The sequence below is a fragment of the Microcebus murinus genome, chromosome 29 (genome assembly GCF_040939455.1).
Source record: "Microcebus murinus isolate Inina chromosome 29, M.murinus_Inina_mat1.0, whole genome shotgun sequence".
NCBI lineage: Eukaryota > Metazoa > Chordata > Mammalia > Primates > Cheirogaleidae > Microcebus > Microcebus murinus.
In genome coordinates, this window is record NC_134132.1 from 13,916,122 (window position 1) to 13,938,927 (window position 22,806).

Sequence of the window (22,806 nt, forward strand, 5' to 3'; positions counted from 1 at the left end):
CTGGTTTGAGGATGGACTCACCTAGGAATAAATATGTTGTCCTCCTGTAGCAGGACTACTATCCGTCCCAGTGTCACATCTCTGCCAAGGGAAGACCACTCTCTTGACCAGACACACTTGTGTTTGCTAGTTAGAAACTCACTCTGAGCAGTTCCGACTCCACAGCCAATCACGTGAGATGTGAACTTTATGCAAGCATTCTACTCCCACGCGTCCATTTCCCTAAAATCCCATCTGTAAGACAGTCTGGGCCTAAAGTAGATTCCAATCCAAGCTATCCCTCACTCATTTACTATGCCAGCATCAGTGTGTACATTACTATAGGAGTGTGTACATTACATTTCAGGGCCACATACAAGTGGCAGTCACACAGGACCACTTTTATTCAAAGTATCTAAAATGCAGTGCATATCAATGTTTTGAATATGTGATTTGTTCAATAGTCATTCACTGTCTATGGAAGAGAAGTTTCACTCCTGAAACACTTTTCTAACCAATGGTTTGAGAGTCAATATTGGCATCATGCAACCACTTACTGTAAAATAAGTTTATTGGCGGTCACGTCATGTAATTTATTCCCGATATCTGATGTTGCACACTTTAGGGTCTTTGAGATACGCAGGATCCTTGTATGTAACTGGCATAAACCCTGTAAAGAGATAAATTAAAAGTTTTCACGAAAGATAATGAGCAAAATTTTGACTCAGCTCAATTCAGTTGTTAGGTGCTCTTACCCAGTATTTGAGCTCTCTTAATTGCTTTTGTGATTTCTCTCTGTTTCGTCCCACAAAGACCTATAAAATAAAGATGTTTCCTCAAAAAAAAAAAAATACCAATACTCAAAATTTATAACCATTTTACAAGTCAAGGGTTGGTAACATTTTTTTTGTCAAGGGCCAGAAATACATTTGTGGGCTTTGTGGGCCATAAGAGTGTCCGTCACAACTATTCAACTCTGCCGTAACTCAAAGGCAACCATATGGCGCTATGTAAAGAAAACTAAAAAAAAACACGTGGCAGGTCAAATTGGGCCTAATGGGCCACAGTGTGCAGACACCAAGTCTTTAAGTATCTGTCTAGGAATGATTACAGTATATTCTGAAACAAGAACACAATTTTTTTAAGCTGAAGTTTTCTGTATGTTGTCAGAATCTAGTTAACTTCAAGCATAAGAAGACATGCAAACTTATAATCCTTTTAGCCTAAAAAGAGGCTTTCTCCAAGTACTTAAATCCAGTCCCTGCAGTATCTGGTCTAATAATGATTTATGGCACGATTTGACAATTTGCCAGTTTTCTTAAATAACAGAAGTAGATTGACACAATTCTTAACCACATTTAAATTGTTGCAATAAAAAACAAAATACCTGTTATGTGCCTTCCATAAATGCATCCAGTAAATGGAGAAATAAACTGGGACAGAAGCTGTTTGGGGGTTTTATTGGAAGGAAAAGAAATTAATATATTTGTTATTCACTGCAAATGTGTAAATGTAAAAAAAAAAAAAACCTTACCACTTTTATATAAAAATCTAAATTCCACATGAATTTTATAAGACAAAAAATTTTTAACTATTTAGCTTATCCTATTAAGTCATCTTTTAAAATAATGTTAATATCATCTATATAGCGTGTCAAAGTCTGTACACAGTTAACAGAGTAATCAGCATACTCTTTATTTATTTATTTATTTATTTATTTATTTATTTATTTATTTATTTATTTATTTATTTATTTATTTATTTATTTATTTTGAGGCAGAGTCTCACTCTGTTGCCCGGGCTAGAGTGCCATGGCGTCAGCCTAGCTCATAGCAACCTCCAACTCCTGGGCTCAGGCAATCCTCCTGCCTCAGCCTCCCGAGTAGCTGGGATTACAGGCATGCGCCACCATGCCCGGCTGATATTTTCCTCCCGCCTCGGCCTCCCAGAGAGCTAGGATTACAGGCGTGAGCCACCACACCTGGTCAGCATATTCTTTCAATATTAAATCTGTATCCTTGATTTCCACAGACGTCTTTCTAAAATACTGTTGCTTAAAACACGGTAGTACTAAAACATTCCATCTATCGCGACAGGCTACCACATAATTACGAAGGTAATTATCAGACTACACTGAGATCTTCAAGAGGTACAAGTACATCCGGCCATTTACTGTAATTTATGCTTTACTAATTTAAATACATCTTTAGAACTTTCTAGGCATTAGGCACTGTTGTAGGCACTTTTATGTTTATAAATCTTGCTATTATATAATTTGTAAAACTAATAAAAATAACTAATAAAACTAATTTCTTAGTTTTTCCCCCTCAAAGGCAGTGATCACTTTAGACTTGCCTGTATATGTAACTCCAGCACCATCCACTCCCCCAAATTTACAACTTCTAATTGTGCTGAGAGCTAGATAAGAGATAAATAATATGTGGAGCAGTGACATGGGTGGTGAGGTACAGAGAAAAAACTGCACAGGACCTTTTCCCAAAGTACTCACCCTCACCAATCAAAAACCACCACAATGACTTGCTGTGAAAACGTGGGTCAGAGAAAAAACACTCAATGGAAATAATAGTAAATGAGGCATTTATTTGAGTGAAGCATAGATATAACCTTATCCATAGGATTATAACCAGATTGGAAACTAGGAAGTGTTAAAACAGTTGCATCTACAAAAGCCTGCTATAAAACTGACGTCATTCTTTTAAGCAGGACTAAACAAGAGCAAAATCCTAAAATCACAAATAGTGAAGTAAATCCAGATCTCACCTGTACATTCTTATAATCTACACGTTTTCCACACAAGAGACATTTCTTAGGAGGCTCCTTATAAGGATTTTCCATTGGAACAGGCTAAGATAAAGGAAGAAAAGTGTGATGTGTTAATTTTGAATTTAAGAAAATTAAATCTCCTAGAACAGCCACCACTAGGGAAAAAAAATAAATAAATAAAAATAAAAAAATAAAAAAAAAATAAAAAGAAAATTAAATCTTAAGGTTACTATACTCCATTTAAACACATCCAAAGGAATAGTTATACCTTTCTTACTGTACGTATTTTGTACAAGCCCTTTACTTTGTTTCAGTTTGGCTAATGGAGAACTAATTCCTGGAGGATTCTGGAATAAGGTTACATATTTGTAGAATAAAAGGGTTTGTGGAAGAAAAAAATTCAAGTCTAATAAGAAAGTGATTGCTCCAATGCAAGTAACTAAAAAATATTAAGATTTAAATTAAGAAAAGCTTACAATACAATAGGTAACATGCTATTCCTAAATTAGTATAATCCCTAAGTACAGGTTATCTATCCCCATTTGTCTCTATCAGATGTTTTGTTTTTGTTTTTTTTTGAGACAGCCTCTCGCTGTTGCCTGGGCTAGAGTGTGGTGGTGTTATTACAGCTCGTGGCAACCTCAAACTCCTGGGCTCAAACGCCCCTCCTACCTCAGCGTCCCAAAGTGTTAGGATTACAGGCTTCGGCCACCTTGCCCAGTCTTTATCCGGTGTTTCATCATTATTTTTATTTTAGAAATAGAGAACACCCCAAGGCTTACTGTAATAAAAGTTTCTTTGACTTCCATTTTGTGGCCCCCCCAGACTGCTATGTAAGTTTGTGTCAGCCTTTTGGCTTTTCTCTCTTCACTACTGCCTCTAATGCTTCTGTTACAGTTTCTCTCTTCCACAGCCGGTAGGGTTGTCTCCGGTATAGAGGTTCTTAATCTAGAAACAGCTTTGAAGTCCATGACCCCTGTAATTGTATGCAAAATTTCAAATGAATGGAACTTCCTGGCTTTTCCATGGAGAGGATCTATAGCTTTCATTAGTGTTGGGGGAATTTATGACCTAAAAAAGGACTGTTACAATCTGACCAGGATGGATGCTCAGAGGAATTAGACAAGTTCTTTTGTTTGTTCCAATTCTTCAAACTTTCTTAATCTAGTTTTCATTCAGGTCACATGCTATGACTGCATTCCTTCTCAACACTGTGCTAAGTGATTTGTATGTTCTGATTAGTGGCAAACAAATGATCTTGGAATGTAATAAGAATACTTATGCTGCCCAAGTCCACGTTAGTACTTTAAACTCATAACAATACATGTGTAGGTTAGAGGAAACAGTATTTAATGTCCTGATATAAAACTTTAATTTTTATATCTCATTTACTAAGGCACCCCCCACCAAAGTGGCAAATGAGACAAAGGTAGGAAAAATGTGAATTCAAAATGGGCAATAGTGCCAACCTATAGCTAAGCTTTGTACAATCCCTTTGTCCAATTATTTACAATTCTATCCACTAAAACTACTTTTCTAACACATTAGCTGCCATGTGAGTTGTATTTAACTCATGCTAGTTACGAGCCCTGGGGCCTGGTGAAGCATATATAACTCACGTCTCTACCTTGGGAGCTGCATGAACTATTCTTCAAGTTGCATATAATTCACACGCAGAAAACAATAAAAAATAACAAATTTTTTATTAAATTAGGATTGTTTTGTTTTCGAAGTTTTAATCTATTTTTGTAATAAAATACCATGGCCCCAAGGAAAAAAAATTGTTTTTCTAGTGTGGCAATGTGTTAAATTCCCAAATCACATATTCTCTAAATTTAAGATCTTGGAAGAAAAGATGGTATTACAGAAGCCACGCTTCTTGTTAGGAATCTAGGAATTCTCTTATTTCGAAATTCACTTAGGTGACTATAAACAATGGGTTATAATTTCCAAACTCAGAGTAATAATTATCTTAATTGTCATTTTTAAATTTGGTCATATCTGGGAATGCCTTACTAATAGGAAAAAAAAATTCTTACCATGTCCTCATTGCTGGTCACCTGTTTATACTGTGAACAACCTCTGCTCCACAGTGCTACAATTAAACCAAGAGAGCAATAAATCATTTCTTTTTGTTAGTTGAGTAGCTAAAGAAAGGATTTTGTTTTTATGGAGTCAAGATGAATCAAGGGACACAACATAAAAAAGAGGTTTTATATTTGCTCCCAATGATTGGTTAAAAACCTTTAATTCAGATTTGGTACAGAGTAAGACTTAAAATGAGTGTGCTTTACAGGGCTTTGGGTAAAAAGCACCCCATGTTTCCCACCTGTACAACGTCTCACCTGCTCTCTTCCTGAAATTTATTTTCCCTTCACTTTATAGTTACGAGACAGACTGCGATGCAAATACTTACAGGAGAAGCAATAGAATTGGAACTGTCATACCAAAAAGAAAATGACTACCAGACCCTCTCCAGAGAGTAGTTATTAAAAGAGATGCACAGAGAAGATAAAATTGCAGAAATTAGGGATGTGAGGACCTGTGTCACAATGTCGCCCCGATTGGGTACTTTGACATCTGGAATTTGCCGCTGGGCGACTCTGAAATGTCCCTCCCTCACCAAGTTTAGCCAGAGTTCTTAGGCAGGTGTCTGTCTCTTTTTAAGAATCACTCCATCATTTGCCTCGTTACGTTTAAAACTTAAAAAGGAGTGGACTGGACATCTCACGTCCCGTTCAGTTCTAAAGCACTAGTCATGGGCCATTACACATGCCCACCCATCTTGGAGAATGTGCATGTTTTGCTAAATAGGGACTCGACCGGCCATTAGGAACAAGGCCGTGGCTGCAATGCTACGAGGGGAATCGTAGGATATGGAGGCTTTACCTGCGTGAGGGCCAGGATGTGTGAAACAGACAGCAGCCGTCACCAAGCGTGCCAACTTTGTCCTCCCTAGACCACTGCAAACAGCGACCACGGCCGCCATGATTTCCCCGTCCCTCCTCTTCCTGTCGTTCACACTTCTTCCGGCAGGTCCCTTCCTGCGCTCTTCCACCCGCGCGCGCGCGCGCGAGAACCGCTTTCAAAGGTTCCGCCAGCGAACGCTGGCGTCCAATTAAACCGAAGCGCGTAGGCGGGGTTTCCAACGCGCAGTCGCATTTCTTTCGCGCGCTCGCCGCAGCGCACGTCACGTGACCGGATGTTTGGCCTGCGGGAAGGCGGCGCACACCTGCGCATGCGTGCCTTCCGGCCCGAGCGCTGTGGGGATTGATGTCTGGGTCTCTTCCCCAAGGCTGACGGGGACGCGAGCGCCGTTTTTCTCTCGTCGCCGCCTCCGCCCTGGCTCCCACTCTCTTCCCCGCTTGAGTGCGGCGGCCGGGCCATGGAAGAAGGTGGTTCCCGCATCCGCCGGCGGGTGTGTGTCCGCAAAAGGGACCGTCCGGGCCTCGGGTGCGTTCCTGTCACCGCCGCCGAGGCCGAGAAAGACGACGAGGAGAAAGACGAGGAGGAAATGGTCGCTGCGAGCCGGCGGCGGAGAACCGCGGGCGTGCAAGAGGCAGAGGTACGACCCCGACGCGCCCCCGGCCTTTTAGCCACCGTCGCGGCGGGGACGCGAACCCCGGCCACCTCCTGCTCCCCACGCCCGCCCACCTGGGACACCAGGCACGGAGGACTTGGGACGTGAAACTGCGAGCTTCCCCTCAGTTCCCTCCCCGGGTGCAAGCACATAGCCGGTTACTGCGTAGCTTTCATTTGTTGCCAGTGTCTGTCGGGCACTTAGGAAGTACGGCCTTGAGAATCCCCTTTTCTGTACCGTGTTTCCCCGAAAATAAGACCTATCCCGGAAAATAAGCCACAGCAGGATGCCTAAGCATTGGGGCAATAGACGCCCTACCCCGAAATTCAGCCCTAGTGAGGGGCGTGGCTGTGAAAAATCAGCCCTAGTGAGGGGCGTGGCTATGAAAATAAGTTCCAGCGGTGGGCGTGGCTATGAAAATCAGTCCTGGTGAGGGGCGTGGCTATGAAAATCAGTACCAGTGGGGGGCGTGGCTATGAAATTCATCCTTGGTGAGGGGCGTGGCTATGAAAATCAGCGCTGGTGATGGGCATGGCTATGAAAATCAGCCCTGGTGATGGGCGTGGCTATGAAAATCAGCCTTGGTGAGGGGCGTGGCTATGAAAATCAGCGCTGGTGATGGGCGTGGCTATGAAAATCAGCCCTGGTGATGGGCGTGGCTATGAAAATCAGCGCTGGTGGTGGGCGTGGCTATGAAAATCAGCCCTAGTGACGGGCGTGGCTGCGCAGCGCATCTGCACAACCCATGCGTGTCGTTGCGGAGTGGGAAAGAACACGAGCAGCCCTTCTCATCCGCCCTGTGAGAGCTCTAGCGCTCGACAGGAGAGATGGGGGCCGGTGGCTCTAAAGGAAACAGAGTCGCAAGACATTCAGGATGGGATTCGGGGTCTGGAGAGTGAGGATGATGTTCCAGAAGAAGACGACTTCACTCTATTTGAATCAATGCAGATGGTTGTACCGTGCTTGAAAAAGAATAACACATCCCCAGAAAGTAAGCCCTAGGGTGTCTTCTGGAGGAAAAATAAATATAAGACCCTGTCTTGTTTTCAGGGAAACACGGTATATAAGAAACTGGAGACCCTAGACGTAAAAGTAATTAATACACGCAGCAAATAAGTGGCATGACCGAGCTGCATTTAATATAAACTTCGAAATGACTGCTGCTCCTGCTGTACTAAATAAAATCTATTATTTATGGAAGGCCCATTAGGTGCTGGGGACTTGATTAAACGAGTTACATTATTTAGATTTTAGTGCAGTAATCAGGCCCTGAGAAGCTGAGATACTGCAGTTCTGACTCTAAATCCTGTGTTCTTAATCGCTTCAGTGTATTGCTACCTCCAAGTTACCAGTCTCTTCCACGTGGTAGACCACCCTAAGTCAGTGTACAGATTCTCAGTCTCAAGATTCCTAGGACTTCCTTGGAGATTCCTTCCAGAATCTTCCAGGACTTCCTAGGAGTGTGGTACTACCGTGATTTTGTGACAGGCCAGTCTCTAGGGTGGAGTTTGGGTGGGGCGCACTGCGGTTAACAGAATCTTCTAGTGAGCTGACATCTCCGTAAATGTCTACGAGTCTTACTGCCATGTAAGCATTTAGCACACGGTTAAGAATTAGAATTCCAGGGGCCGGGCGAGGTGGCCCTCGCCTGTAATCCTAGCATTCTGGGAGGCCGAGGCGGGAGGATCACTCAAGGTCAGGAGTTCAAAACCAGCCTGAGCAAGAGCAAGACCCCATCTCTACTAAAAATAGAAAGAAATTAATTGACCAACTAAAAATATATAGAAAAAAATGAGCCGGGCATAGTGGCGCATACCTGTAGTCGCAGCTACTCAGGAGGCTGAGGCAGGAGGATCGCTTGAGCCCAGGAGTTTGAGGTTGCTGTGAGCTAGGCTGATGCCAAGGCACTCTAGCCAGGGCAACAGAGTGAGACTCTGTCTCACAAAAAAAAAAAAAGAATTAGTATTTCAGTATTATAACACTCCAGGAGTGCTGTTTAGGTAAGTCACTTAAACTTGCTGGGCCTCCATTTCTTCATCTGTAAATTGGTAATGATAATATCTGTTTGATAAGGTGATTTACATAGAGGTCTGTGAACCACATGTGACCATATCATTGTATGCTTCTAGGCTGGAGATTTTATTCTTAAGTTAGAATTTCCATACGTATTTTTCTTTTCTTTGCAGCCTAATGACAGCGAAGAAGACATGTTTGGTGACTACGATAGCTTCACTGAAAACTCCTTTTTAGCTCAAGTTGATGATCTGGACCAAAAACGTATGCAACTTCCTGAACATAAGAAACATGCTACAAACTTTGCCAGTACAGATCTTGGTTCAGAGAGCGTCAAAAACAAACCCAGCATTGCTCCTGTAGGCACCTTTGCTGACTTAAAAACTGATAAGCACACAGAGAACCAGAGTGGGCGTGAAGATGTCACTGTTGAAGCTGGAGCTGGTCTTTTGTATGATGTACCTTCTTCACAGGTTCTATACTTTGAAAATTTACAGAACTCTTCAGATGATTTGGGCGATCAGTCTACTAAAGAGAGAGATCGGAACTCACCCTATCACAAGACGTTGAATGAGGAATCCCCCCATAATCTCATAGAGCAACCCCGGCAAAATGATGAGTCGTCATCTAAAGTCGGAACTAGTTCAGATGTGAATAGGAGAAAAAGTGTTAAGGATCATCTAAAAAGTGCCATGACCGGAAATGCCAAGGCCCAAACACCAGTATTTTCTAGGAGCAAACATCTGAAAGAGACTCTCCTATCCGAAGAAATGAGTGTTGCTAAGAAAACAATCGAGTCGTCATCACATGACCTGGGTCCTTTTTATTCTTTACCCAGCAAAGTGAGAGACCTTTATTTTCAATTCAAGGGAATTGAAAAATTATATGGTAATGCTTTTTTGCTGGAATGGAAAAAAAAAATTTTCCCATCGTTATAATATTAGTGCAAATCAACAGAAGCAAATGCTTTCATGGTCATATTTCTCATCTTGAAAATAAATCCGAGTACCAGGTATCTCTCATGCTTCCATTCCTATGCTGCGGCAGCTGAACTTCTTCCCTTTGCAGTCACCCTTATCAAACCAGTTATCCTTCTCTTCCTCACCTCAGATAATTCCTCTGTCCTTTCTACTACTTCTGTGTTCCATGCTTTTGCTTAGGATGTGATGCGTAGGGTGTCTAAATCCAGTGGTACTTTTTTTTTAAATGCTTACCTTACCTGATTTCTCAGTAACTTACCTGAGGCCATTGACCACACCCTTCTTAAAACTCCTATTTCTTGACCTCTTGACACACCACCCTGGTTTTTTCTCTGATTGTCTACCTGTTCCTCAGTTTTCTTAGCTAATGTTTCGTTGGCTGGTTCTCCTCTGCCAAAACTTAGTGAAATTCCTTTGAACGTTCAGATGTCTCTAGTGAAAGAAGTCAGTATTAGTAAAACCACCGATGAAGATTAAATATCTTTAAAGACAGCTGCAGTTAATATTTACATGCAAAGAAATAATAATAATAATGTACTTTATAATGTGTTTTTTTTTAAATCCTGGATCATTGTATGTATTTCATATATGTGTCATTTTAGACAAGGGACACTTGACTGGAAGGGCCACGCTGGAAGATCAGCCCGTCAAGCTATCATTTCATAAGTATTTCTGGAACTCCTGTTAGAATCTTACGAACAGTATGAAAACATGAGTTCTGAGGAAGAAGACAATCAGGTTGGACAAGTAGAATTACAGGGAACAATCAAAGTCTAACGTAAGACTCTACAAGAGTTCAATTCTAAATAGTCTAGTTCATGGTGTAAGAGCTTATGGTGTGCATTGCCTTTGAAGCAGATGTTAACTTTCTTCCCTCTGCTTTTCTTCTAACACCTTGTTCTTTGTTTAATCTTTGCCTCTTGCCAGAATGAGTACCCCGAAAACAGGGCTCTGACTAACTCAGCTTTCCTTACGTAACTAGCACTGTGCCTGGTACGCTCTTGGTAGGTTCTCAGCTGCTGGGGGTTATGAGCCTCCTTATGAATTCTGGCCTTGTCACTTAAAGACAGGTTTAGCACTCTGAGCCTTAGTTCTTCATCTGTTAAGAAAAATTTTTAAAAAGATGATTGTTTTGCAAGTTAGATTCTGTGTCAAGGACATGCCAAATTAGATGTTGGTAATGACTGTCAATTATAGCGGTAGCTTCTAAGTAAGAACTTCAGTAAATAATCTCTTTTTACTTGCAAAACTGGCTTAATAACATGACCAGTTTAAAGAACAAATATGTGCTATTTTTTATTAAGCTAAAGCAGTGGTTCTCAAGATGTGGACTGCAGCATCCATATCAGTTGGAAATTTGAAGAAATACACATTATCAAGACTAGCCATAGACTTGCTGCATCAGAACCCTCTTGGAGTGAGACCTGGCAGTCTGTTTTAACAAGCCTGCAGGGGATTCCTATGTGCCCAAAAGTTTATGAACCACAAGCTAGAGAACCTCAAGCTTATACTGTTATCTTTGCCTTTTTATCATAGAATTACATGTTTAATGTATTTTATATGCTTAAAGTGTTCAGAACTAAGTTAATATTTATTTTTTTAATGTAGGAAGATAGGTGATATTCCTAAATATTATCTCTTTTTTTTTTTTTTTTTTTTTTTTTTTTGAGACAGAGTCTCACTTTGTTGCCCGGGCTAGAGTGAGTGCCGTGGCGTCAGCCTAGCTCACAGCAACCTCAAACTCCTGGGCTCGAGTGATCCTTCTGCCTCAGCCTCCCGGGTAGCTGGGACTACAGGCATGCGCCACCATGCCCGGCTAATTTTTTATATATATATCAGTTGGCCAATTAATTTCTTTCTATTTATAGTAGAGACGGGGTCTCGCTCAGGCTGGTTTTGAACTCCTGACCTTGAGCAATCCGCCCGCCTCGGCCTCCCAAGAGCTAAGATAAATATTATCTCTTGATCATTTTATATATTTTTTGTTTTTCTTTTTTTGAGACAGTCTCATTCTGTTGCCCTGGGTAGAGTGTAATAGCATCATCATAGTTCACTGCAACCTCAGACTCCTGAACTCAAGCAGTTCTTCTGCCTCAGCTTCCTGAGTAGCTGGGACTCTAGGTGCATGCCACCATGCCTGTTTAATTTTTTCTTTTTTTCCTTTTTCTTTTTGGTAGAGATGGGGTCTCCCTCTTGCACAGGCTGGTCTTGAACTCCTGACCTCGAGCAATCCTCCTGCCTTGGCGTCCCAAAGTGCCAAGATTACAGGGGCAAGCCACCGTGCCTGACTAGCTCTTATTTCTATAGATGTAGAGTCCTATAAGTAGTAATGCTAGCTCAAAGGCAATGTGCGGTTTTTACTGCTAGATTACTTTCCAAAAGGATAGTAGCAATTTATGTTCTTACAAACCATCCATGAGAATGGCTGTGTCTCCTCATTCTCACCAAATCTGGATTGTGTGTGTGTGTGTGGGGGGGGGAGGCTTTCTATTTTTTGGGAGTTATTTGGTTTTTATTTTATTTATTTTGCCATCCCAGTAGAAAACAGTTGAGGGTCTTTTCATGTATTTATTGGCCATTTGCATTTCTTCCTGTTGTGAAATGTATTATATTTTGCCCATTTTCTACTGATGCACATTTTGAGAACTTGATCTACATCATGAAAGTATCCTACAGAGTAGTCAGTACTGGTTTTTATGCCATGTCTTGGATCTGGTGTGTTTCATGAATCCCACTTTGCTAAGTTGTGGGAATCCTAGATGTACCAGTTAATCCTAGCTGATTTAAACAGTCTTATCAGTTTAAAATAGTTTTTAGGCCATTCAAAGTTCAGGTCTCTATAAGGCTGGTGGAAGTTTTTTTTTTGTTTTTGTTCTTTTTTGAGACAGAGTCTCACTCTGTTTCCCGGACTAGAGTGCCGTGGCATCAGCCTAGTTTACAGCAACCTCCAACTCCCAGGCTCAAGGGATCCTCCTGCCTCAGCCTCCCTAGTAGCTGGGACTACAGGCAAGGGTCGCCATGCCCGGCTAATTATTTCTATATATTTTAGTTGGCCAAATAATTTATATTTTTAGTAGAGACGGGGTCTCTCGCTCTTGCTCAGGCTGGTTTCGAACTCCTGAGCTCAAATGATCTGCCCCGCCTCGGCCTCTCAGCGTGCTAGGATTACAGGCGTGAGCCACCTCGCCCCACCCTGGTTGAAATTTTTATTGGTTTGTATAAAACCTCATAGATTATTTTCTCTCCTCCCCTTCATTCTCTCTAGGTTGGCTTTTGGGTGAATAAGGAAAGGAAATTTACATAATCTCTTTGCAAAACATAAGAGGATAACTGTAGAATTCACACAAGTCCTTGCACTGTCTTTTTCCTCCTCTGATGTCCCAGATGATGCTCCTTGTTGACCAGGCTGCTGTCTGCCCTGCTGGGAACTTAGACCCAAGTCTGCAGCTGATGAATAGACAGACAGGTTGCCCACCTTGCTAACCAGGCCTGAATGAGACTCTTTCTGGCTGTGTTCACTGCACGTTTGGGATTTTTGACTTTTTTTTCTTTGAGTCACAGTCTCACTCTGTTGCCCAGGCTAGAGTGCCATGGTGTCAGCCTCGCTCACAGCAGCCTCCAACTCCTGGGCTCAAGCGATCCTCCTGCCTCAGCCTCCTAAGTAGCTGGGACTACAGGCATGCGCCACCACGCCCGGTTAATTTTTTATGTATTATCTTTAGTTGGCGAATTAATTTTTTTTCTATTTTTAGTAGGGACGGGGTCTTGCTCTTACTCAGGCTGGTCTCAAACTCCTGAGCTCAAACGATCCTCCCGCCTCTGCCTCCCAGAGTGCTAGGATTACAGGCGTGAGCCTCTGCGCCCAGCCAATTTTTGACATTTAACACTGATTATAACTATATCCTATGAGAAGACTGCCATTAAGGAAAGAATTTGATTTTTTTCTTAGAAAAAAATTTTTTTTGAGATTTAAAGTATAGATGGTAAAAATAGTGCCTTTTGTTTTAATTCCACAGAATGGCAGCATACTTGTTTAACATTGAATTCTGTGCAAGAAAGAAAAAATTTAATATATTCCTTGCCAACAAGTGGTGGAAAAACCCTTGTGGCTGAGATCATAATGCTACAAGAACTTCTTTGCCAGCAGAAAGATGTTTTAATGATCCTTCCATACGTGGCAATTGTCCAAGAAAAGGTATGAGTTTATTTAAAACAAATGTTATTTGCTAACATTATTTTGACATTAAGATATAAAAATTAGCATAAATGTAACAACATTTTATTGGCTGAGAAGAAGTGCTTCTTAATGATGAAGATTTAATATTTTAGGCTGTGTAAAAGCAGTATTGGGTACTTACTTAAAATCTCTTGAAATGCTAATTACCTGTTGCAGAAAGTTTTATTTTTTTTCTAAACTGGTGAATTAAACTCCATTTTACTCTATGTTCTATTAATATTTAGCCTGTTTCTTCAAGCAGAAGCTAACCAATTATTTTTTTTAAATAAGTGAGTTATTCTGATACTTTCTGGCATCAAAGGAGACAATTGAAATTTACTTTCCTATTCTATATTTAAACAGTTGCATTTAGTTTGCAAAGATCAACACATTATGGCATTTCTTAGACATGTGTGTCTTATCTGTTACCTTGTCCCCATTGATTGGTATGAAACACCACTTTAGCTGTCTTATGAATCCCAGTGAGCACTTAATAATTAGAGTTATTACTTACGTGTGTTTTTTTTTGTTTACTTTAACTCCTATTCTAGATTTCAGGTTTGTCAAGTTTTGGTATAGAACTCGGTTTCTTTGTTGAAGAATACGCTGGGAGCAAAGGAAGATTTCCTCCAACTAAAAGAAGGGGGAAGAAATCACTGTATATTGCCACTATCGAAAAAGGACATAGCTTGGTGAACTCCTTGATTGAAACTGGGAGGGTCAGCAGTCTGGGCCTGGTTGTTGTAGATGAGGTTAGTTACTACTTCTGTCGTTTATTAACATTTTTCTTATACTAAGATTTATTATTCTGATTATTATGTGGGTCTGCTTAGTATACCTCTATAAGAGTAAGTAATTGAATTTAAAGTCAAGACAGGTGAAGACATTCCATAGTTGATAAGCTTAAATTTGCTTTTGTGTCAAGTGTGTCCTGAAGTATGAATATGTGTGTGTGCGGTATACTATTTTATAATAGGACTTGTGAATCCTAGATTTATCAGGATATTGCCCCCAAACTCATTAACAAAATATAAGAGAAATAATGTATTAATATATGTGCTAAAGTTGTTATCTCTAGAATAGTTAAAAGTTATAAAGTAAAGATTATATGTTCATTGTATACAAATATATGCATGTTTTATATAGGCATTAGGTGAAGATTGACTTCTCTACTTGTTTTTTAATCTCAAAGTTGCATATGATTGGTGAAGGAAGCCGTGGAGCGATACTGGAAATGACTCTAGCAAAAATCCTTTACACTAGCAGTAAGTATTTTTATTTTTTTGAAAGAGATCACTAATTGATTTATAATCAAGAGCCTTATAAAAGACTTAATTCTATCACTTGCTACCTGGTGTAACATAAAGCAAAATAGTTAAGCTTTTTGCTTTAGTTTTAAAATTCCTAATGAGTAGGATTATGAACTTCTCTGTTTCTTCATCTGTGAAACAAGGATGCTAATGGTACTAACCTGATGGGAATTGTTGTAAGGATCACGTGAGTTAACACAGGTAAAGCAGGCTGGGCACGGTGGCTCACACCTGTAATCCTAGTACTCTGGGATGCTGAGGCAGGTGGATTGCTTGAGGTCAGAAGTTCAAAACCAGCCTGAGCAAGAGCAAGACCCCATCTCTACTATAAATAGAAAGAAATTAATTGGCCAACTAATATATATAGAAAAAACTAGCCGGGCATGGTGGCTCATGCCTGTAATCCCAGCTACTTGGGAGGCTGAGGCAGGAGGATCGCTTGAGCCCAGGAGTTTGAGGTTGCTGTGAGCTAGGCTGACGTCACAGCACTCACCCTAGCCTGGGCAACAAAGCGAGACTCTGTCCCAAAAAAAAAAAAAAAAGAAATTACTTATGATATACTAAATAACACATTTTCCTTAATACTTTGGGGTTCTTTTTTTTTTTTTTCCTTAGAAACAACTCAGATTATTGGTATGAGTGCAACATTAAACAATGTTGAAGACCTACAAGAGTTCCTTCAAGCAGAATATTACACCAATCAATTCAGACCAGTATGTACCTAAGGTTTGCGCTGTATTGATTTGTTTTATATTCATCTTACTTAGAAACATCAGTAGTAAGCATATAAAAAATGGAATAGTGAAGGGGCGTAATTTTACTCACCATGGCTGTATGCAAAGAGTTTGCATACAGGTCAGGGATCTGGGCTTGGGTCACTAAGGTATAGTATGGGTAGCACCAGGAACACTGCCTGCCTCCGGGCCCTCAGTGAACATTTATTAACTGAATTTTTCCAGACCCATCCTGTTTTTTTCACTTCTGATTCTCTAAATTTTTTCATTTGGCCAAAACTGAGCAAGACATGGTTTGAGTTATTGGCACATTAAAAATTTTATTTTAAAAGTTAAAAAATTTTCAAATACTTATGCTTTTGGAAGTTATAATGCCTTTTTAGTAAGTTAAGACTTCACATGGATTTAAACTCCTCTATAACAGCATTCTCAGAATGCTTAAGGAACGTAAACAAGTGTGACTTGTAGTTACTTGGAAGTAGCCTATAATATATAGTCTGTCTGCAGCACTAGTGCACGTGTTCTGTGTCTGAATAGGTTTTCTGGAAATGATTTTTGAAAATCACCAAATTTTAATTTGAAATATGATATTTTTACATTTGCACTTAAAATGAAAATTTTCAAGAGATATGTTATGACCTTAATTGTTACATTACGTACTGTTCTTTTAAAAGCTCTGTAAGCTGTGTTTACAAACTATTTTTGTCTACAAGTATTGAAATTAAAAATAATATGGCGATGTTAGAATTAAAACAGATGACTAGTAAGACAAAGTTTTAGATCTTGAGAAGCAAGACAACACTAATGAAAGATAAAAAGTGTGACCAGTTTGACTCACTCACACTTTTTGTGACAAGGAAGTATCTGATTTCCTTTCAGGTATGTGGCTACTCATTTTAAAAGTATTTCTTCTAAGGATATTAATCCCTATTGTATTGCTTTAAAACACTACATTAAAAAAATATATATATAAAATCCCTATTCTGATTTAAAGAGAAAAAGAGACCAAGAAAGAGAAATGGTAAAGCAAGAACTTTTAAGTTGAAGTTCATGAAGCATGCTTTACGTATCTTAGAAAAACTAAAATCTTTGTATAGCTATCCTTTTTTTTTTTTTTTTACAACTTATTTTACAAAATTAAAAAGTCTGGAAAGAGGAAGTCATATGTGGTATTAATTGCAAATGTCTATTTATTTCAAGGTTGAATTAAAAGAATATCTGAAAATAAATGATACAATATATGAGGTTGACAGCAAAGCTGAGAATGGCATGACTTTTTCGCGCCTCCTTAATTATAAGGTAAGGTTGATATCCAGTAAGTCACTGTTTCCCAGACTTTGTGCCCAGGTGTCCTGGGGCACCACAGAAGTTTCTAGAGGGTGCCATGGGATAGTTTAAATTTTTGAGAGAAACAGCTGATGCTTGACAAGTCTCTTGGACACCATACAAACTATTGGTTCAAAATAGCTAGTTTCCAATTTCAACGTTAGATCACACGGTGTTCCTTTCTAAGATAATCGTATCTTTGTGAAACTGGGGTTTTTGTAGTTGCTGTAAGCAGACAACATGTGAAGTCAGTCTGGAACAGAGGAGGTCCAATCTTAAGTTGTTTGGACCTAACTAATTAATTAACAAAACTGTTAGGTATTTCTTTGGGCATTGGGGCTCTGTAAACCAAGAAAATTTGGAAATTTCTCCTGTAAATGTTTGTTCACTCCACAACAACAACAAAAGAATAATTTATGGACCAAGTAGTTCAGATATTGGTATATAATAATATTAATGTATACTATATTAATATTTTATGATTATATGAAGGATATTTAAAAAGGGAGAAAGGAGATTTTTCCAGCAGTTCTATGAAGGTATGTTACTCTAAATCTATATTTTAATTAGTTTTCAGTAAAGGCAAAGGAACTGAGATTAACTTTAGATCTTTTCTTCATGTTCTTTGAGTTCCTTAAGTGTACTTATTAGCATTGCAAAAATTGTCATAATTCAGTAACAGGTATGTCTTATTTATGCAGTCCTTCAACAGACATTAGGATCAATCTGTATGTCTTTCTGTGGAGTTTTTTGTTTTGCTTTGGTGAGATGGGTGTATAGTGGGGTTATTAATAATAATAACTATTTTCACTTCTTTAATTTTGTTTAGTTAATTCTGGTTTTTAATAAAAACTAAATATACCTAATAAAACCCTAATAACCTAAGAAAAATTAAGATTTAACATTTTGATATTTAATATAGATTTCATCTTTTATTAATTGAGCAATTCACAGTTATGGATGGCTACCTTTTAAGTCACACCGGTAGACTACTGGCAGGGTTTCGTGATTACTAACTACTTCGTTCCTACATCTTGCTGTTCGCAGTATTCCGACACCCTAAAAAAGATGGATCCTGATCACTTGGTAGCATTGGTGACCGAAGTTATTCCCAAGTATTCCTGCTTAGTCTTTTGTCCCACTAAGAAGAACTGTGAAAATGTAGCAGACATGATATGCAAATTTTTAAGCAAGTAGGTTAATTTTTGTAAAACATTCTGTTTTGTTTTTATTATGAATTATAGATTGTGTATTATATTTACTGAAGAAACACTACTTCCTACAGAACATTATATTAGGTTCTATAGGACCTTGAAGAAAGAAAATTTAACTGTGAAATTTACATGAGGAAGTAGCCAGAGAAAAATTGTGAGGTTACATTTAAGAGAATGCTGACCATCGCCTAAGCCCAGGAGTTGGAGGTTGCTGTGAGTGAGGCTGTCGCCACGGCACTGTAGCCCGGGGACAGAGTGAGACTCTGTCTCAAAAAAAAAAAGAGAGAGAGAGAGAGAATGCTGACCAATGTAATGGCTTAGAAGTGATTGAAAACCTTGACTGCCCAGTGAATCTTCTCGGAGGCTTTTAAAAATCCCAGTGCTCAGGCTGCATCTTAGATAATTGGGAATCTGTGGGAGTGGCCCCCACTCATCGTTTCGCAAAGCTCCCCGGGCCAGCCTGACACATAGCCAAGGTCAAGAACCACCGGCTTACCTGGTCTAGAGCCTGAGACTGATCGCTGTGGGGGTGAAGTGTGTCTTCAACTTCCCCCTCTCTTAAATGACTACCGTGGCTTCTGTTTGCTTAGTAAACTTCACACTTAAGTCGTGTGGACATTTGAATTTGATTTCCTAAGTAATTAAGACGTATATTGGTTTGCAGTTTTATGGTATTTTAATATCAGCTTTGTCATTCCCATAGACGGAAGTGCAATGTGACTTTAAATACTATAGTTCAGTTTTGTTTTTTTGTTTGTTTTTTTTTTTTGAGACAGAGTCTCGCTTTGTTGCCCAGGCTAGAGTGAGTGCCGTGGCGTCAGCCTCGCTCACAGCAACCTCAGACTCCTGGGCTCAAGCAATCCTCCTGCCTCAGCCTCCCGAGTAGCTGGGACTACAGGCATGCGCCACCATGCCCGGCTAATTTTTTCTATATATATTAGTTGGCCAATTAATTTATTTCTATTTATAGTAGAGACTGGATCTCGCTCTTGTTCAGGCTAGTTTCAAACTCCTGACCTTGAGCAATCCGCCCGCCTCTGCCTCCCAGAGAGCTAGGATTACAGGCGTGAGCCACCGCGACCAACCTGTAGTTCAGTTTTTTTCTGCCCGTATTGTCCCATGTGTAGTTTTATCACTTTTTTGTAATTCTTTGTGGCTCTTTAGCTAGTGCTAAATCACTATTCATAGACTATTAATCTGGATTATAATCTAGTCATCGCCTAATCCTACCGTCATGGATTGGGCTAAGATAGAATTAAATGTATTGAATGGCTCAAAGATACAAATGTTTGGAATAAGATCAAGGAGTTGCTTATTTTGGGAACTGATAGTTGGCCTTCTTCACAATGATGATTTTTATTATAAAAACCTAAGGAAGGCCGGGCGCGGTGGCTCAAGCCTGTAATCCTAGCACTCTGGGAGGCCGAGGCGGGCGGATTGCTCGAGGTCAGGAGTTCGAAACCAGCCTGAGCAAGAGCAAGACCCCGTCTCTACTATAAATAGAAAGGAATTAATTGGCCAACTAATATATATATAGAAAATTAGCCGGGCGTGGTGGCGCATGCCTGTAGTCCCAGCTACTCGGGAGGCTGAGGCAGAAGGATTGCTTGAGCCCAGGAGTTTGAGGTTGCTGTGAGCTAGGCTGACGCCACGGCACTCACTCTAGCCTGTGCAACAAAGCGAGACTCTGTCTCAAAAAAAAAAAAAAAAAAAAAAAACCTAAGGAAATTAAATTATATTTGAAAAAAGTATTCTCAGTAAATCACTCATTTTCTTAGGATAATTTAAGGTAATTAGACACTTACCCAGCATCTTCATCACCGAGTAAGTGATGGAAACATTGTAGGATATTATTGAGGTTTCTGAAGTGCTGGAGTATAGATAGTGTTTACCATACAGTGAGTATGATTTAATGATATGTATTTTTCCACCTTCAGAGAAGAAAATGTGTGCCTTAAAATTAAACAAACGGTCTTCAATAAAAATATGTGTTGTAGAGAAAAAAACCCATCATAACATCTAGAGCAAGGGTCTAAACCTGGTATCCACGGATTTGTAGAAGTACAGGAATGAACTTCAGGCAATCCGTGAACCCTCTGAAATTATATGTCAAGCGTTTTGTTTCTGTGAATAGTTGCATTTTTCCTTAGCTTTAATCAGATTTTCACAAGGTTCTATGATCTACAAAAAGATTGAGAGAGATTACCTAATAGTTAATGAAGTCAGGATCAAAATTCTAAGAAACATTTTATGTACTTATATCAATAAAAGTAGTACATTTTTTTAAAAAAAATGTTTACGCGATATCTACTAAAATGAAAATGATAGGCATTTTGTCACTATGAGATCGAGAGTCCATATTTCTAACAGATCTTTCTCCTAGGGAATATCTGAAACACAAGGAGAAAGAAAAATACGAGGTGCTTAAGGACTTGAGGAATATGAGCAGTGGCAATTTGTGTCCTGTTTTAAAACGCACTATCCCGTTTGGAGTTGCTTATCACCACGGTGGTTTAACAAGTGATGAAAGGAAGCTCTTGGAGGAGGCCTACTCCGCAGGAGTTCTCTGTCTTTTCACCTGCACATCCACCCTAGCAGCAGGGGTCAACCTGCCAGCTCGCAGGTAAGAGAGAAGTAACTGCCAGCCAGGCTGGAACTGGGTTCCATTCCTAGCTTGCAGGAATGTTTTGCTGTTTACCTCCTCCTCAGTAGTGGCTGAGAATTTATCAAATTTTTTTTCAGCAAAAATTTAGTTTATTATCTCTCAAGATGCAGTATAATCAGTAAAATTATGCACCTGAACTGTCGACACAGTTTTGCCATCTGAACAGTAGCTTGCTTATGCCAGCCGCAAAGAAGCCTGGAGAGCAAATGGCGATGAAATTGCAAAAGGCGTTTTCCACAGCTTGGTGAGAATTGAATATTTTTCCTTGCAAGAAGTGGTCCAAAGCCTGGAAGAAGTGGTCATCAGTTGGTGCAAGTTCTGGTGAATACTGTGGATGACAGAGAGTTTCCAAGTCCAGCCTCTGTGGTTTGAGCAGCATTATTTTTTGTTACATGAAAGAAGACTACTTAGTCGCAAGCATTCTCATCATTTCGTCCTTCTGGTTGCAATAGACATCCGCTATAATCGATTGACCAGGTTTCTTAAAACTATAGTGGATAATACCAGCACTGGACTATCAAACAGATACCATTTGCCTTTTTTGGTGACTATTCAGTTTTGGACTGTGTTTCGCCACTTCACCTTTATCCAGCTATTGTGCCAAACACTTGCGATTGTGAAAAATAATCTGTTTTTCATGACATGTGACAATACAGTGTAGAAGTGGTTCACCTTTATGTCACGACAGCAAAGAAAGGCAAGCTTCAAGGCGATTTCTCTGCTGGCACTTGTTGAATTTATGCAGCGCCCATCCACCCAGCTTCTTTATCTTGCCCATTTGTTTGAAATGATCCGATATTGTTGGAATAGTAACGTCAAACCTTGCTGCTAATACATACATAGGCTGAGATGGATTCTCTTCCACTACAGCTTTCAGCTCATCATGGTCCATCTTGGTCTCAGATCGCCCACATGGCTCATTTTCAAGATTAAAATCACCAGAACGGAACTTCTCAAGCTATCAATGTACTGTGCGTTCATTAGCCACATCCTTCCCAAACACTTCTCTGATATTTTCAGATGTCTGTGCTGCATGGGTTCCACGACAGAACTCATATTTGAAAATAACATGAATTTTTGGTTTTCACAAAAATTGCTCCAAAAAAAAAAAAAATTAAAAGATAATCACAAGCCAAAACGTGTGTTTGAAAGAATGAGGATGTACCTTCACAATAAAAAAAAAACAAAACAAGAAGTGTTAAAGTGAAATGTCAGAGCTATCAACTGTCAAACTTAGTACTTAAGGAAATCAGCCATTCCATACGTAATAACCTAACATACTCTCCTACTCTGTTGCATGAATGTTTCAATTACCCAGAATTTACCCAGCTGACAACAGACAACAATATACATGAACATGATTGAAAGGTCAAAAACAGTTGAAATCGGCGATTTCATATAGTTCAAAATAATAAAATACATAAATATGTGTATGTTGGTTGCACATAGTCAAATTTTTTATTTACGGAATATAAAATCAAAAAACTTTGGAGAATACTGCCATAGATTGATCATAGGCCTTGTAACTAGCCAGACTTGAGTTCATATGATTGTTCCTATAATTACTGATTTTGTAGTTTAGAGTAAGCCACTTAACTGAGTTTTATTTAGTTCCTTTGTAAAAAAAAATATTAAATAAAATGAAATAAAGTAAAAAAAATTACTAAAAGTTTTGTAAGAATGACAGATAATATACGTAAGAAACCTAAGAGATCATATATTCTTGGTAAATAATAGTTACCTCTTATTTTGAGTTACTATGTCATTCAATTTAATATCACATAGAAATTAAGAGTTTTAAAAATAGGTGCTATTTGCTGTAGAGTGTCACTTTTAATTAATTTTATCAATTCCTCAGAGTTATTTTAAGAGCTCCCTATGTTGCTAAGGAATTTTTAAAGAGGAATCAATATAAACAGATGATTGGCAGAGCTGGCCGAGCTGGAATAGATACTGTTGGGGAAAGCATCCTTATATTGCAAGAGAAAGACAAGCAACAGGTAAT

The 22,806-nt window shown here is 39.4% G+C and overlaps 2 protein-coding genes across 7 annotated transcripts in view; one reads left to right on the forward strand and one right to left on the reverse strand.

Annotated features, from left to right (window-relative positions):
* Positions 1-532: 532 nt before the first annotated feature.
* On the reverse strand, positions 533-5,811 carry MRPS18C (mitochondrial ribosomal protein S18C). 2 transcript variants are annotated; one of them, XM_012766743.3, is made up of 6 exons: positions 5,653-5,809; positions 4,803-4,858; positions 2,761-2,844; positions 1,367-1,424; positions 735-794; positions 533-649 (listed from the first exon to the last, which is right to left on the reverse strand). In XM_012766743.3, exons 1-6 carry the CDS (start codon positions 5,750-5,752, stop codon positions 573-575), a joined length of 435 nt encoding a protein of 144 aa, XP_012622197.1. In that variant the 5' UTR covers positions 5,753-5,809; the 3' UTR covers positions 533-572. The 2 variants fall into 2 exon arrangements, with proteins under 2 accessions (XP_012622197.1, XP_075854789.1); XM_075998674.1 differs by lacking the exon at positions 2,761-2,844 and having other exon boundaries at positions 537-649; positions 5,653-5,811.
* Positions 5,812-5,989: 178 nt separating this feature from the next.
* Positions 5,990-22,806, forward strand: part of HELQ (helicase, POLQ like) — a 29,881-nt gene continuing 13,064 nt past the window's right edge. The window contains exons 1-10 of one of the 5 annotated variants that reach the window (XM_075998669.1): positions 5,990-6,328; positions 8,530-9,244; positions 13,353-13,531; positions 14,104-14,304; positions 14,745-14,817; positions 15,478-15,575; positions 16,797-16,895; positions 17,970-18,115; positions 20,520-20,759; positions 22,660-22,801. In XM_075998669.1, the coding sequence (XP_075854784.1) occupies positions 6,149-6,328; positions 8,530-9,244; positions 13,353-13,531; positions 14,104-14,304; positions 14,745-14,817; positions 15,478-15,575; positions 16,797-16,895; positions 17,970-18,115; positions 20,520-20,759; positions 22,660-22,801 (2,073 nt within the window). In that variant the 5' untranslated portion in view covers positions 5,990-6,148. Of the gene's footprint in view, positions 6,329-8,529; positions 9,369-9,938; positions 10,959-13,352; positions 13,532-14,103; positions 14,305-14,744; positions 14,818-15,477; positions 15,589-16,796; positions 16,896-17,969; positions 18,116-20,519; positions 20,760-22,659; positions 22,802-22,806 lie in introns of those variants that run through there. The other 4 variants (XM_075998670.1, XM_075998671.1, XR_012915731.1 and 1 more) reach the window with 4 other exon arrangements.

Coding starts and splice junctions, on each gene's coding strand:
- MRPS18C (XM_012766743.3), bottom strand. CDS start 5,752: ATGGCGGCCGTGGTCGCTGTTTGCAGTGGTCTAGGGAGGACAAAGTTG. Junction 1,425..2,760: donor TAGATTATAAGAATGTACAG/GTGAGATCTGGA, acceptor ACCCCCAAACAG/CTTCTGTCCCAGTTTATTTC. Junction 650..734: donor TAAGAGAGCTCAAATACTGG/GTAAGAGCACCT, acceptor ATCTCTTTACAG/GGTTTATGCCAGTTACATAC.